Genomic DNA, 13,976 nt, shown 5'->3' on the forward strand with positions numbered 1-13,976 from the left:
TTGGTTTTCCGGTGGTGGAAGCTTGCGTGAGCGGGACGCAGCGCTTTCTGCTACGTCGGACCAATAGGAGAGAGGGCTCGATGGCGCGCGTGCGCCTTACGAGTCCGCTCGGTGTCCTTGTGAGGCTCCGGCTCCGGACCCTGAGGAGGAGAAGATGTTGGCGGCCGCGCTGGGGCTGGCTCGGGCCGGCCTGAGAGGTGAGCCTGCAACTTGGCGGGGTCTGTTGGGAGAAGGAGACTGAGGGCCTCCCGTCTGGTGGGGCTGTGGCCGTTGCTGGTGAGGGGACGCTGGGGGTGGTCTGCAAAGGGCATAGCCTCTTTTCCTCCCTCCTTCCTAAAGGATCCTGGGAGCTGTAGTTCCGTCAGGAGGGGGCCGGGCTTTGCAGCGGTGTTCTCAGCTCCCACAAAACCACAGTTCCCAGGATGCTTTGGAGGGCGCCATGATGGGGAAAGCGATGCAAAACAGTTGGCATTCTGTCTACCTATTCACCGCCTCCTGCTGTCTCCGCCGCCACCGCACGCTTTGCTCCTCGAAATCCTGGTTTAGCGTATGCCAGATTATTGGACAAACCACAAAACGAGCACACGGTTCAATACTTACCGAGCTGGTCAGTTATCGGTCTTGGCCCATAGGCAGTTCCTTGCTGGGTTTTTTGTTTTAAACTTTTCAACAGCATCTGGAGGGACTCTGATAACTGCAGTTGATCCCTGTTTTTTTAAACAGTTCACAGTGCAGTCCTTGGTTTTCTACAAGCATAAGGAGAACCCTGCTGGATCAGCCCAAAGCCTCAGCTATACTTCAGCATTCTGTTCTCATAGTGGTCAGCCAAATGCCTATAGAAACTGCAAGCATTTGAAACCACTTGCAGTTCCCAGTAATTAGTGCTCCACTTAAAAAAAATGCACAGAAGGGATCTACAGTATATGAAATCCACATGTGCTGTCATTACACAATAAAATCTATACATAGGTTTTCAAACAATTTTAAAATAATTCTCAAATAGAAATACCTTATTTTATTTTTATTTCTTATATTTTTATACCACCCTTAATCAAAAGATGAAAAGATCTTATGTATATAGGTGCTAGTAAAATGTGGAGCAGGCCTGAGATAGATGTTTCCAAGTATTCTTTTGGGCCCTGAGTTTGTGTGTCCTAGTCAGCAGCTTCCAGTAGTCTTCAATCTTTTCAGACCTAGGAACCACTTTTAACTCAAACAGTCATTTGGGGACCCATTTATTAATCTTTTACTATATATTTGCATGGTGGTAGTGCTCCTATTGCAAAACTTCAGATTAGTCCTCCAGTGGGTCCCAGACCACTAGTTGAAGACCAGTGCTGTAGGTGCTATGTTTCAGCATTCCATCCTAAACTAGATTATCTTGACTGCAGTCCTACTCACAATTGGTCTGCTTAAATACCATTAATTCCATGTTTATTACTGTTTTCAGAAATGTATATTAATGTACCATCTTGCTTTTATTATTTCTACATTTTTATGGTATATTTCAGGAACGTCCAACCAGTAGATTGTAATCTACTGGTAGATCCCTGGCTGATCCTGATAGATTGCGGGACCCTTATCATGTACAAAAAGTTACAGGGAAAAAGCAAAAAACGCTCTCTGCAATCCTCCCCCCAAAAAGCACAACAACTCTGGACACTTCCCTCCTTAAAAAAGCTCAACAACTCTGGGCAATCCATCCACCCCACACATGCTCCTCCTCCCTCCAATGACAATGGGTAGATCACTGCCAGTTTTTTTTATATACTGGGAGTAGATCACAGTCTCTTGGGAGTTGGATATGCCTGTATATTTGAAGCTACTTCTTTGTGAAGAAGATCAGTAGATGCTATGGCTGTAAATAATGGTAATTTAACACTTTCCTCACTCTCTATAGTTACTGGGCGACCAGCAATGCTGCTGCAAGCTCGATTTGAAGGGAATACTGCTGTGACTCAACGTAAGTCTGACTTGCTTAGTGTTTGATCAACTCCTCCTTTACTTTACTTTGCATTACAATTAAGTACAGTTTTGTTAAGTGAAAACTATGTACCATCTGATTGTCAGTGGATGAAGTTTGATGTTAAAAAGGACATGTGCAAAGGACTTCATCTGATTCATTCTTAAGCCCTTGGTAAACTTAATATTTATAGAGGCTCCCTGTTTTCTGAGACAATACTATCTGTTTTGTGGACACTGAATGCTTACTAGGCATTGTATTGTCTGCCAGGCATGCTGTAGAGTTTGAATAATTGCATTCCCTATAGTGCTGATTGGCCCACTCACCCTCCAAAAAAGAACCCCACACACAGCAGAAAGGTTAATGGTCCAAATGTATATCTGACCATGTTGGCCAATATTGAACTGCTCCCATCCCTGTGGTAGCAGTTGGAATAACATTGAGCTGGCTTTGGCTATCAGCTGGTGCTGTTCTTTTTAGAATTCACCACCGTAAACTTTCTTTTCAGCTACTGTTAGACCAAAGGATGAAGTGACACAAAAGCAGCTGTGTGCATTCGGAGAATATGTGGCTGAAATTCTGCCCAAGTATGTTCAACAAGTCCAGGTGGGTTCCATCAACTGTATCATTCTCTCTTGAAACTGTAATAGGCAGTACCAAGCCTTTTCTGAAAGCTAGTGAGTGCTACAAGGAGCTGGAAAGGTATACAATTGTTCCTTGGTCTGCTGTTATGCAGCCTGAACTGCTTACAATTTTCAACACATCTATTTGGAAGTCATTCCATTGGTTTTAAAGAGATTTCTGTCTAAGTATGTGTGCTTAGAGTTTGGATGAAGTTGATACATATAAAATTTTACTATTTCTCATTTTAACAGATCACGTGTTTCAATGAGCTAGAAATCTTAATTCATCCAGATGGGATCGTTCCAGTTTTGACCTTTCTTAAAGATCACACCACTGCCCAGTTCAAAAACTTAGCTGATCTGACGGCAATCGATGTTCCATCTCGACAGAACCGCTTTGAGGTAGGAGCTGCTCTTCAAACTATGCTACAAAGAAGATTCTAACGAAGACACAGTCTTCCAAAAAATTCACACGGCTAAACAAGAATGTGAGAGTATCCTAGTTTCCCCCCATGTTGGTGCCCCAGCCCTCAGTTTTGCTAACTTCCTTGGCTTTATGCTCACTGACTACTAGTATATTACTTCTGGGTTACTTTCTCAGTTTTTGTTCTGTTGCTCTATGCAGTCGCTGATCTAGAAATGGTGGTTATGCTTAACAGTGTGATGTTAGCGACATTTGTTTTGGGAGAGAATTCTGTTGCTTAAACAGCTAATTGACCTGCTTAGTCATCAAGCATTGTCTTGGGAAGCACCAGCACCTTTTTCCAGAAGGGGATACTTATAAATATACCTGAAAATATATTAGTTTGACAGAAGGAAAACTATAATTTGCTCGTGGGACCCTCTTAGTAACAGCAGCTGACAGTTCTGTACAGTCCAACAGAGTTAAAACTTCTTTTTTTCTTTGCCTCGAACATGTTAAAATATTCACACATATATAAACATCTTCATAAAGGTAAAGGGACCCCTGACCATTAGGTCCAGTCGTGACCGACTTTGGGGTTGCGGCGCTCATCTCGCATTATTGGCCGAGGGAGCTGGCGTACAGCTTCCAGGTCATGTGGCCAGACGACAAAGCCACTTCTGGTGAACCAGAGCAGCACACGGAAATGCTGTTTACCTTCTCGCAGTAGCAGTACCTATTTATCTACTTGCACTTTGATGTGCTTTCGAACTGCTAGGTTGGCAGGAGCTGGGACCGACCAATGGGAGCTCACCCCATCGCGGGGATTCAAACCGCTGACCTTCTGATCGGCAAGCCCTAGGCTCAGTGATTTAACCCACAGTGCCACCCGCGTCTTCATAGATTGACCTAAATACAGTATAGCAATTCAAATTCTTCTCTAGCTCAAATTATTTTTAATTGTGTTTCATCAGTGTAATACAATATCCGACTGAACAAAATGTATTTAAATTTGTATCACATTTAATCTATGTAGTGGGTTTGTACCGTAGTACTTCTGGCCACAGTGCTGCAAACTTTGACAGATGGGCTCTTAAGAAATCTGTAAATCTTGGGAATAAACCAGAGATACATGATCATTATCAGAAGTAGCCGTTTCTTCATGCATAGACAAGACCTTTTATTGCATATACTGTTAGCTTTGGAAATAATTTCACCATTAAGGAACTTAAAAAAAATGTTTTTCCCCTGTGTCTTTTTTAATGTGGCTGTACTATAGTCATACATGTTATTCTTTTTTGTGATGTCGCAGTCTGATAATCTGTACTAATACATGACAATGCTGTTTTTTACTTTTACCTTTTAGATTGTCTATAATCTCTTATCCATAGCCTTTAATTCCCGGATTCGTGTGAAAACATATACTGACGAATTGACACCCATTGAATCAGCAGTCCCAGTGCACCAAGCAGCAAACTGGTATGAAAGAGAGGTAAGCTGCAAAATGGTTGACATTTGGGAACAGGGGACAGATCTGGGTATGTTTTCTTGGGAGAAGAGAGAGCCCACTGGTTAATTTGAGTGGAACAGAGTCACTGTGGCCCAGGTTGCCCTAAAGGGCCTGGTGCTGCTCACAGTTTTCTGTGTGCACATTCCTTTTCTGCAAACCTCACATTCTGTCCCTTTTGGCTCAATGCCCATTAGGTGTTGATCAGTGATCACTCCTTCCCAATGACATGATCTCAATTCTATAGGCCTTAAGGTCCTGGATAACTTCTGTTTGGCATTATTTGGAGAGTGTTTGTTGCCATTTCTGGACAATTGAAACCACTTAGGTGTTTTATTACAACCAAGCAGCATATAAATGATGTAAAATAATAGAGTTCAAGCAAGTGATTGATGTATTTTTAAATCTTCAGCATTTATACAATTGAATCTCACTTGCTGCCTTGCCTATGAGGTGTCTCAGCCAGCTAGCAATGAGTGCCTGATGCTTTGTATTTGTGAGGTAATAAAACAGTTCATATAAATCTATCAGAGCTAGGTTTCAAAACTGATGTACTTTGTAAAAGGTGAAAAAATTATACAATCTGAAGAGAAGCCAGGGAGAAACTTTGGAAGAATGATTTGAAGTTTTCTGCATGCTACACACTGAAAGAGAACTATATGAAAATGATCCATAGATGGTATCTAACACTGTGTAGATTGGCTAAAACGTATAATGTAGAATTGGATTTGTGCTGGAAATGTACTGAAGTAGAAGGAACTTTCTTTCATATGTGGTGGGCATGCAAAAATGTAAAAGAATATTGGGAAATAATATATAATGAGATGAAAAAACCAAACAATTAAGCTTATTTAAGATGATCTCACAAGCAAATAAATTCTTCACAGTTTCTCAGGTACATTTGCTTAAACTTATCCTTTCCTACTAGTTTCCCCAACATCCTCCTGACATTGAGAGTCCCTTCTTAATTCTCTCTCAGACTCAGCACAATAGCTCACCTCTCTAGCTCTATTCCAGGGGTGGCCAACTCCCAAGAGACTGCGATCTACTTACAGAGTTAAAAACTGGCAGTGATCTACCCCCTTTTTGGGGGGTTCAGGTCAAAGTTGTTGAGCTTATTTGGGGAAGAGGAAGGCCCTTTTTTAAGGCATTCAGATCAAAGTTGCTGTTTTTTAGGGAAACGGAGAACGCCATTTTGGGGGGGGGGATGCAGGGCAAAAAATTGAGCTTTTTTTAGGGGAGCCAGAGTTGTTGAGCTTCTTTGGAGGGAGCCAGTGATCTACCATTGATCTACCACAGGCATCCAGTGATCTACCGGTAGATCACGATCTACCTGTTGGACGTGCCTGCTCTATTCTAACCCTCTCTCCCCAACTTTCTGACTCTCTCCCTTATATCCTCCCTGCTTCTGCCTACTGAACTCCTATTGCCTCTTCATTCTCCCTTACTAATTAACCCTTGCTGGTCCCCTAGAGGTAAAATGCCACAACAACATTCTGAAAAAAAGTCAGAGGCATTTTTTCAGGAATTATTCAGACAGAGGTTCCTAGGAGTCAGGAAAAAAATGACTCATTTATGCAACAACAGTGGCTTGGATCTTGCTAGCCCCAAAATGGAAAGTGAGGGATGTCCCTAGCAAGGAGGATTGGCAACTTAAGGTGTTAGAATATGTAGAGTTAGCGGGTCTAACAAGTAGAATAAGAGAATAAAAAAGAACAGGTATTCAAGGAGGAGTTGAATTTTTTTGTCGGGTATATTGAAAATAATTGTGAACAATTGAAAACGCTGGCAGTATTAAAGTAAATTCAACAGTATAATAAATATTGAAGTGATGTAAGATAGGAAAATAGAATTAGATGGATATATCAAAATATGCAGGAATGGTGGGAAAGTTAAATGAACCTTGGAAGGGGAGGAAAGTCAATAAATATGATATAATAAAATATGTTTAATTTGTAATGTAAAATTTGAATGTATACATATGACCAAAATTGATATACTTTGCTGTTTCTTTACTTGATTCCCATATTCATAGGTTTGGGATATGTATGGAGTGTTCTTTGCTAACCACCCTGATCTGAGGCGAATCCTCACGGACTACGGGTTTGAGGGTCATCCCTTCCGGAAGGACTTCCCTCTTTCTGGATATGTGGAGGTATGTGCATATGGAAAAGCTAGACTCAACTGCAGAATCCTTCCAGAGGCCCAGTATAGCATAGTGGTTCGAGTGTTGGACTAGGACCTGGAAGAGAGAGAGCATGGTTCGAATCAGCCTGGAAACTCAAGGAGGTCCTGTAGGCCAGACAGCAGCTCTCAGCCTAATTCTCCTCACAGGGTTGTGGCAAGGATAAAACAGGGAAGGGGAGAAGCATGTATGAGCTCTCTGGCTGAAAGGTGGGATATAAATGTAATATTAAATAAACATCAAACCCTATAACTGAATTACATTGAAGTCTTACTCTGCTGTACAGGCAGCAGAAAATGCAAGAAAAGGGAAAGGAAGTTCACCTGTTTGTCCATATGTTCTCTCCTCTGATATTTGTTCATTAGCCTCCTTAGGGTTGCATGTTTGCTGTTGCATGTTGTACTCTTGGTCTATGAGTTCCTATTTTGCATGGATGAAGTCATGTCCTGAACATGGGAGGAACTTCATCCTCAGAAGGGACATTGAATCTGCTGGCAGTGCTTTTGATTGGGGGATGGATTAACTCTTTCCTGCCTGGTCTCCTGCCCTGTGACCAAAAGTCCATGTATTAAGCACCCTTTGATTAAGTGACTTTGATGCTATATGATATAATGTCCTGAGAATCCTACATTTTATGACTTCTGGGCCCACAAACCAAAAGGCAAACTCAGCCCTCCAGATGTTTTGGGACTACAACTCCCATCATTCCTGACCACTGGTCCTGTTAGCTAGGCATGATGGGAGTTGTAGTCCCAAAACATCTGGCGGGCCGAGTTTGCCTATGCCTGCTTTTGCATGAATCCAACAGTAAGGATACTCCTGCTCTAAGAGCTTCTAGCCTTTACTATTTATTTTTTATTTGCCCCTGGATTCTTCTAATTTTATCCCTAGAGTAACTGTTGTCTGATCCCGTGTTGTGCTAGAGATGGACTCCTGTTATCTGTGGAACACAACTGGTTATGCCAAGCCACTGCTCACAGCAGAAACACAATCTGACACTTGGCCTACATACCTGAGCATATAGCAGGTTTCCCTAATCAAGAGGCCTTTCAGGAGGGATTGTACTGTGGGGTAGCCCAGCTGAGTCTCCAGCCCTTAAATGCAATATAACTTCCAGGCTATACTACATAGCACAGAATTTAGGGTTAAAGATCTTGGGCATGATAGTCCCTGAAGAAGGACTGCAACCCAATTAATCAAGTAAACTTCATCTCAGTCATTAAAATGCATTTAATTTGTTTTTTTTTAATTTTGCATATGATATATCTGAATCGATAATATTTTGGGTTTTATCTAGTGCTGATGTTCCGTTCACACAACATACTTCTACTTACGCAACAGACCTTCCCCCTCCACTCCTATTCTCTGTGCCTCCCAGCCCCCCTCGGTCTGTTGCAGAGGGTTGAGGGAACCCAGCAGAGAAAGAACTTGTAAGCTCTCTGCCTTGCGGGCCTTCAGTTTGTGTGATGTTAGCTGGCTGGCTGCCAAGCATGCAAACCTGCGATCACACAAGTTAAATACATGCAAGTTGTGAGTCAGCTATAATGTGAAGCTGCAAATGTAGACTGGATAAAGGAGCAGAGAAGTAGAGTGCATAAAGACATAGATAAACTTCCTTTCAGGTGGCAATAAGGATTTGGAAATTGCTTTTATTGCCTAACTGGAAAATTTACTGTCGATCTATACTAAGCAACCTTCAAATGAGGAGGAAGCTAAATTCTAAAATTCCAGGTATGTTTTTGTATTTGACCACCATCGCCATTGCTAATCTTAATGCCTTTTCTCCTCCTTCAGGTCAGGTATGATGATGAGGTGAAGCGAGTGGTGGCAGAGCCTGTGGAGCTGGCTCAGGAGTTCCGCAAATTTGATCTGAACAGTCCCTGGGAGACTTTCCCTGCCTATCGTGAGGCTCCGGAAACCGTTAAGATAGAGGCAGGAGAGAAGAAAGGAGATGAGAAATAGCAGCAGGAAGGAAGGAGAGGAAGCCAGGGACATCCCTGTATCACTACCTTCCTGTTTGATATAAGTATTTATATATATTAAATATCAATAAAAAAAGACATATGGTTTTTTTGTCTGATATGTGCGGGAAATGCAGCTTTTAAACTGGCTGTGAAACATGCATAAGGTGCTATTAATATCCAGAAGATTGGAGGAGGGTTAAAGGTATACAAAGGAGCATCAGGGAAAAGTACAAAGAATTGGGGAGGTTGTGTGTGTGTTTTTGTTTTAAAAAAAGAGCACTACAAGAACAGTGGACTCTGCTTCCCTTCAGGAAAGAAACAAAAACCTCAAGAAAGGAGAAGATGCTTTATGACCATCAACTGTTTGCAAGCACAGACCCTCAGTTGCCCAGAGATACTTCAGGCACCAAAGTTCCAGCTTTGCTTTTTCACTTTTAGTAAAAGGCTCCATCCTAGAATTATTGAGTACTCTGTGTAGCTGGAAAACTTATGTGTTTTTTTGTTGTTGAAACAAGCAAAACGGATCGCATCCAACTGCTAGTGCAGCTGCACACAAAGTCTATTGGATTGTTAGGCCTATTTGTGTGTCTTAGAACAGGCTGTGGTCACGCAGCTGCTGTTGGAGGACACTGGCAGCAGTATCTGCGGGTTATTGAGAAATTCTCTAGGCCATGAAGTTGGATACATTTTATTAATGTCTCTATCTGCCAATTCATTTGTGACGCCCCCCCCCCCAATATGCTGCAGTAAATGTGACCGCAAGCATATGGCTTTGTTACTCAATAATGAATGTGGCCATAAAGAAGGCCGCTCCTTGAAATGTAGAGCAATATGAGTTGTGGTTTTCGGGTTGCTCCTTGTAACGAAAAAGGTCCTCCCTCTCTAATACTAAAAATGTGACACAGGAATCCAGGGGTGAAACCACTACCCCCCACTTCTCCTGCCGCCTTAAAATAAACCCCTGTTACTTGGGTTCCTTAGTAAAGAGAGTCTTCCAGCTTACGTGGCCTGGTATCTTGATAAACTCTAGGCTGTTTGACGGACTAACCTCTTGCCTACAGTAAAGGGTCTCAGTCAGATTGATTCCCCACTGCAAAAGTTTGCCCTTTCCACTCTGGCAACTTTGTAGCACCCCAGGTTATCCTCCTAAGCCTCCTCCGTGTAACTCTAAGACACAAACCGTTGCCTCTATTCCTGAGGTAAGTTTTGTCCTCTATTGAGCCACCACTTCTGTGAGTTTAGATACCCAGCTGGAATAACTAAGCACATCCACTAACATTTAAGAAAGGTTTATTTAGACTAGATGACTTTTAAATGCGTAATGGTTTCATGTGTACAGGCTCTTAGATCATATTCTTAGTTTCAATTAACAATGGCTAGATAATATAACTTAATTAAACTCTTCAGAACACTTTAAGATCTCCTACGCCTACCCACACTCTCCCTCGCTCCCACAACCCTCTCAACCGAATTAACTCCCTCCCATTCCTTTTAAACTCCTGGCAGTCCTGCCCCTCAGGAATGGAATGCGTCATTTATCCAGGAGGTTGGGGTTTAACTCTCTGCACCCTGGAGTTCTTTTGCCCACCAGGCTAATCCGTCACACTCCTCTATTGAGAATAAACATTTAACACCAAAAGTGAGCTAAACACTCTACAGAAGCAAGGTATCGATCGTTGCAGGGCTTAGGACAGGAATGGGGAGGCTGTGGCCTTCTGGATGTTGTTAGACCCCCAGTTCTCACCAGCCCCAGCCAACATGGCCAGTAGTCAGGGATGATGGGAATTGTGGTCCAGAAACACCAGGAGGCCCACAGGTTCCCCATTCCTCAGCATAGGATGTAATATAGAGAACTGGGTGTGATAAAAGAAGGGGGAGAATAAGTGGGTGGAGGGCTGCAAACAATAGATTTAATTTGACCTCAGATATATTATATGGAAAGTTTCATTTCTTGAGGGTTTGAACCCAGAACAATGTTTGGAATCCAGATGTTTTAAGCTTTTGTTCTAGTTAAATTGCATTTGTTTAAAAAAGCTGCTGTTGCAGCAGTACGGGGGATTTCTGAGAGACAACAGAAGTTGTGCCAAAGCTCACTGCAGAGATTTGAGCAGCTGGAGTTCAGCACATGTGGAGCTAATCAGCTAGAGAGTGCTTTCCACTTTGCATGGGAGGGAGAGGGGGGTGAATCTTCCCAAACACCTTCCCCTTTTCTAGATAATGGGGAGCATTTGCCATGTTCCGTACAATGGATTTGTGCCTTTGCAACATTTTGCAGATTGTCAAGAATTACTGGAGTGAACTTAAATGACAAGTCCAGGGCCATTTTTGATGTTTCAGCGATCCTTTGTCAACAAGAACGATGTTCTAGAGGTTGCTCACACGCACCTCTAGGTAGTACCCAATTTGGTAAAATTTCCAGAAAACTGGCTTAGATGCAATGAATCAAACTCCATGGATTAGTGTGTGCTTAGACCTGTTTTGGATTCTTTATGGAAAGAAGGGTAGAGTTAAGATACTGTGGCACTTTTATTGTCTCTCTTCCTAATGAGATGAAGAAGAGATTCAGCCTGTTGGACACCCCAAACCTGAAAATGATACAGTAGCTGGGAAAGATGAAAATGAAAAGGATTATGGGCTCAATACTGTTTTGACTGCAGGTTTGAAATACACAACATCAAGGCCCTCTAGATATTGGTGTGTCAGTATGGGATTTGGGTTGTATCTCAACGCTGCACAAGTGGATTACATTTGCACACTGGCGCTTCCTTCCCTCTCCTTCCTCTGAATACTGCCCTATCTGTTTTGGAAGGACCCACATCCCTCTGGGATACATGTTGAGGGTGCATGAGGGGGCTGCAGGGGAAAGGAAGGGGGAATTCCATTGCACCTGCAAACATCTGTTGTGCGAACTGAACCACAGCATTGGGTCAAACTTGATATATTGGAGATTTTCATAAACAAAAAGCATACAAAGAATACAAAAAACAAAACAGAAAAAAGAAAAAATACAAAAAGCAAAAATTCTAACTTATATCTTGGTCATAACACTTTGGACTCCCTTGACACCCCCCCCACCTTGAGTCCCTATTGCAGTATTATTTAGACCAGTGATGGCGAACCTATGACACGTGTGTCAGACGTGACACGCAGAGCCCTCACTGCTGGCACGCGCCCCATCGGCCCATTCACGCTGTTGTTGTTGTCCCCCCCCCCATTTGTTCTCCGGATCCTTTTTGTTGTTGTTGTTGTTGTTGCTGGTAGCAAGAGATTGGTGTTCTTATCCCTTTCTGTGCTGTTTTCTTCTGGCGCTTTGGCAGACTATGATTGGGTGTAACAGCGTTTGTTTTTTAACCCGTTCTGTGCTGGGTTTTTTTGGCACTTTGGCAGATTATGCCGGTGCTGCGTGTTAGTTCCAGCGAAGGTATTATTCATCATTTATTTCTGTTCTCTTCCCCCCCCAAAAAGCGCAGCAGCTTTGGGGCACCCCCCCCCAAAAAAGCAAAGCAACTTTTGTACCCCCCAAAAAAACCTCCAAAACTTTGGTCAGCAGCTCCCCCCAAAAAGCTCAACAACTCGGGGCACTTTGTGATAAATAAGGAGTTTGGTGTTTGGTTTGGTTAAATAATTAGTTTTTGGTTTATTAAAAACAGTTATATATTACAATTATACATTTTTGTTATTTAAACTATAAATATCACGAAATTATGGTTTTTTTCTCGAAGTGACACACTACCCAAGTTATGCTCGGTTTTTTGGCGAATTTTGACAAACCAAGGTCAAAAGGTTGCCCATCACTGATTTAGACAGTATTCATTGTTATTTAACACATCTTAAAGCATTACTCTCTCAATCCTTTGTTTCTATATTCAGCTATAATCCATATTCTATTAATATCACCTTTAATCTCATATTACAATCCAATTCTCTCTAATTACCCTTTATTCCTTCTTTTAAGATATTCCCTTAGCCTATAATTTTTTACTAACAATGATTCTTCATTCTAGTATTAACCCTTACATCATTATATTGTTTTAAACATAATAATATATTTCCGCCCCTAGCCCCAGATCCAGATTCCCCAGGAGTTACCAACGAAGTCCATATGCCATACCAGTATTGGGCCTTCCATTATATCCATCCCTACCATCCGTTATAATCTATTAACCCCCTCCCACCTTTTCCCAAAATTTCCACAAAACATTTTTGCCCCACTTCTGCTGTTTCCTCCCCCATCCACCTATACCTCTCTTTCTAGCTTCCCAGAGTTTGCCCTCTCCCCCCCTCTCTCACTGGGGGGGCAAAGGCCCACCCTGGTTCTTCCTTGAAAAGTTCTTGCATCCAATCCTTCTTCTGTTCCACATCTCCCAGTTGTGGAACGTTCTGCCATTCTTCCTCATCCTTCTCTTCAAATTGTACAGCTTCTTCTTGCACCTTAGAAATGTCCAGTGTTGGTAATTCCTCTTTGTCCTCTATGTCCAATTTTATAGTCTCTATTCCAGTCCTATTTTCCATGCAGTTTTCTCCATTCACCTCTCTTGAATCTTTATTATATTCCCTCAGCTGCTTGGTGTACAAATTCAGTTCCTTCCGTTCCTTTTTAATGTCAAAGAGTTCTGAGAGAATCTTTTGCCACAGCTGGTCTTTTACAGATGTTGAGTCTAGAGCCATCTTATCTATTCCAGTCTCATGGGAAAACAGCAAATTGCAACACAGGAAATGGTGGCAGTCTTATTCCAAAACATTGCACTCCATTTTATTTCCCAATCTGGGCATCTTTTCCTTTAACTTTCTTTCAGCCATGCCCCCACTTCTTCTTTTTAGCAATTCCACAACTCAAAGTCTGATCGCTGTTCCTTCCAGGGGCCTGGATCTGGCTTCCGGGGGGGGGGGGGGGCTTCTTTTAGGCCAATTGTTAGTAAATTAGATACTTCTTTTCTCCTTCCCGGCAAGGGATCAGGTTACTGTATCTCAGTCCCTCAATTGGAAGAGGTCGGCTCCCTTTTTAAGCCTCTTCCGTGGCCAATTTCATCAAATCTTAAACTTTTTAAATCCTTTACTCACGGTTTCCCAATTTCAATGTCTTTTGCTGTGGGAGAATCCTCTGCTCTCCACCGCCGGCAACGAAGCTTTGCAGCCGCGAGGGTGACAGTGACGCTCAAAATGGCCCCTTCGACTACCACCCCACTCTGTCCGGGGCTCTTAACCGAGCTTACCGGCGAGTAGGGGAGTCAGAATTGGGGCACTGGATGAGGTTTGATATTGGTTCAAGAAGAAGAAGAGTGTGGATTTGATATCCCACTTTATCACTACCCGAAGGAGTCTCAAAGTGGC

The 13,976-nt window shown here is 42.5% G+C and overlaps 1 protein-coding gene across 1 annotated transcript; it reads left to right on the top strand.

The window, feature by feature from the left end:
- The first annotated feature begins 128 nt into the window (after positions 1 to 128).
- NDUFS3 (NADH:ubiquinone oxidoreductase core subunit S3) lies at positions 129 to 9,100 on the top strand. Its single transcript, XM_035114247.3, has 7 exons — positions 129 to 197; positions 1,901 to 1,963; positions 2,472 to 2,569; positions 2,839 to 2,988; positions 4,356 to 4,481; positions 6,532 to 6,651; positions 8,476 to 9,100. Exons 1-7 carry the CDS (start codon positions 155 to 157, stop codon positions 8,641 to 8,643), a joined length of 768 nt encoding a protein of 255 aa, XP_034970138.1. The 5' UTR covers positions 129 to 154; the 3' UTR covers positions 8,644 to 9,100.
- The last annotated feature ends 4,876 nt before the right edge of the window (positions 9,101 to 13,976 follow it).

Source organism: Zootoca vivipara, chromosome 1, assembly GCF_965207765.1.
Source record: "Zootoca vivipara chromosome 1, rZooViv2.hap1.1, whole genome shotgun sequence".
NCBI classification, from domain to species: Eukaryota; Metazoa; Chordata; class Lepidosauria; order Squamata; family Lacertidae; genus Zootoca; species Zootoca vivipara.

Excerpts from the sequence above, each read along its gene's own strand:
- NDUFS3 (XM_035114247.3), top strand. The coding sequence starts at position 155 with ATGTTGGCGGCCGCGCTGGGGCTGGCTCGGGCCGGCCTGAGAG. Across the intron at positions 198-1,900 it reads GGCTCGGGCCGGCCTGAGAG|TTACTGGGCGACCAGCAATG; the intron begins GTGAGCCTGCAA and ends CACTCTCTATAG. Across the intron at positions 1,964-2,471 it reads GAATACTGCTGTGACTCAAC|CTACTGTTAGACCAAAGGAT; the intron begins GTAAGTCTGACT and ends CTTTCTTTTCAG.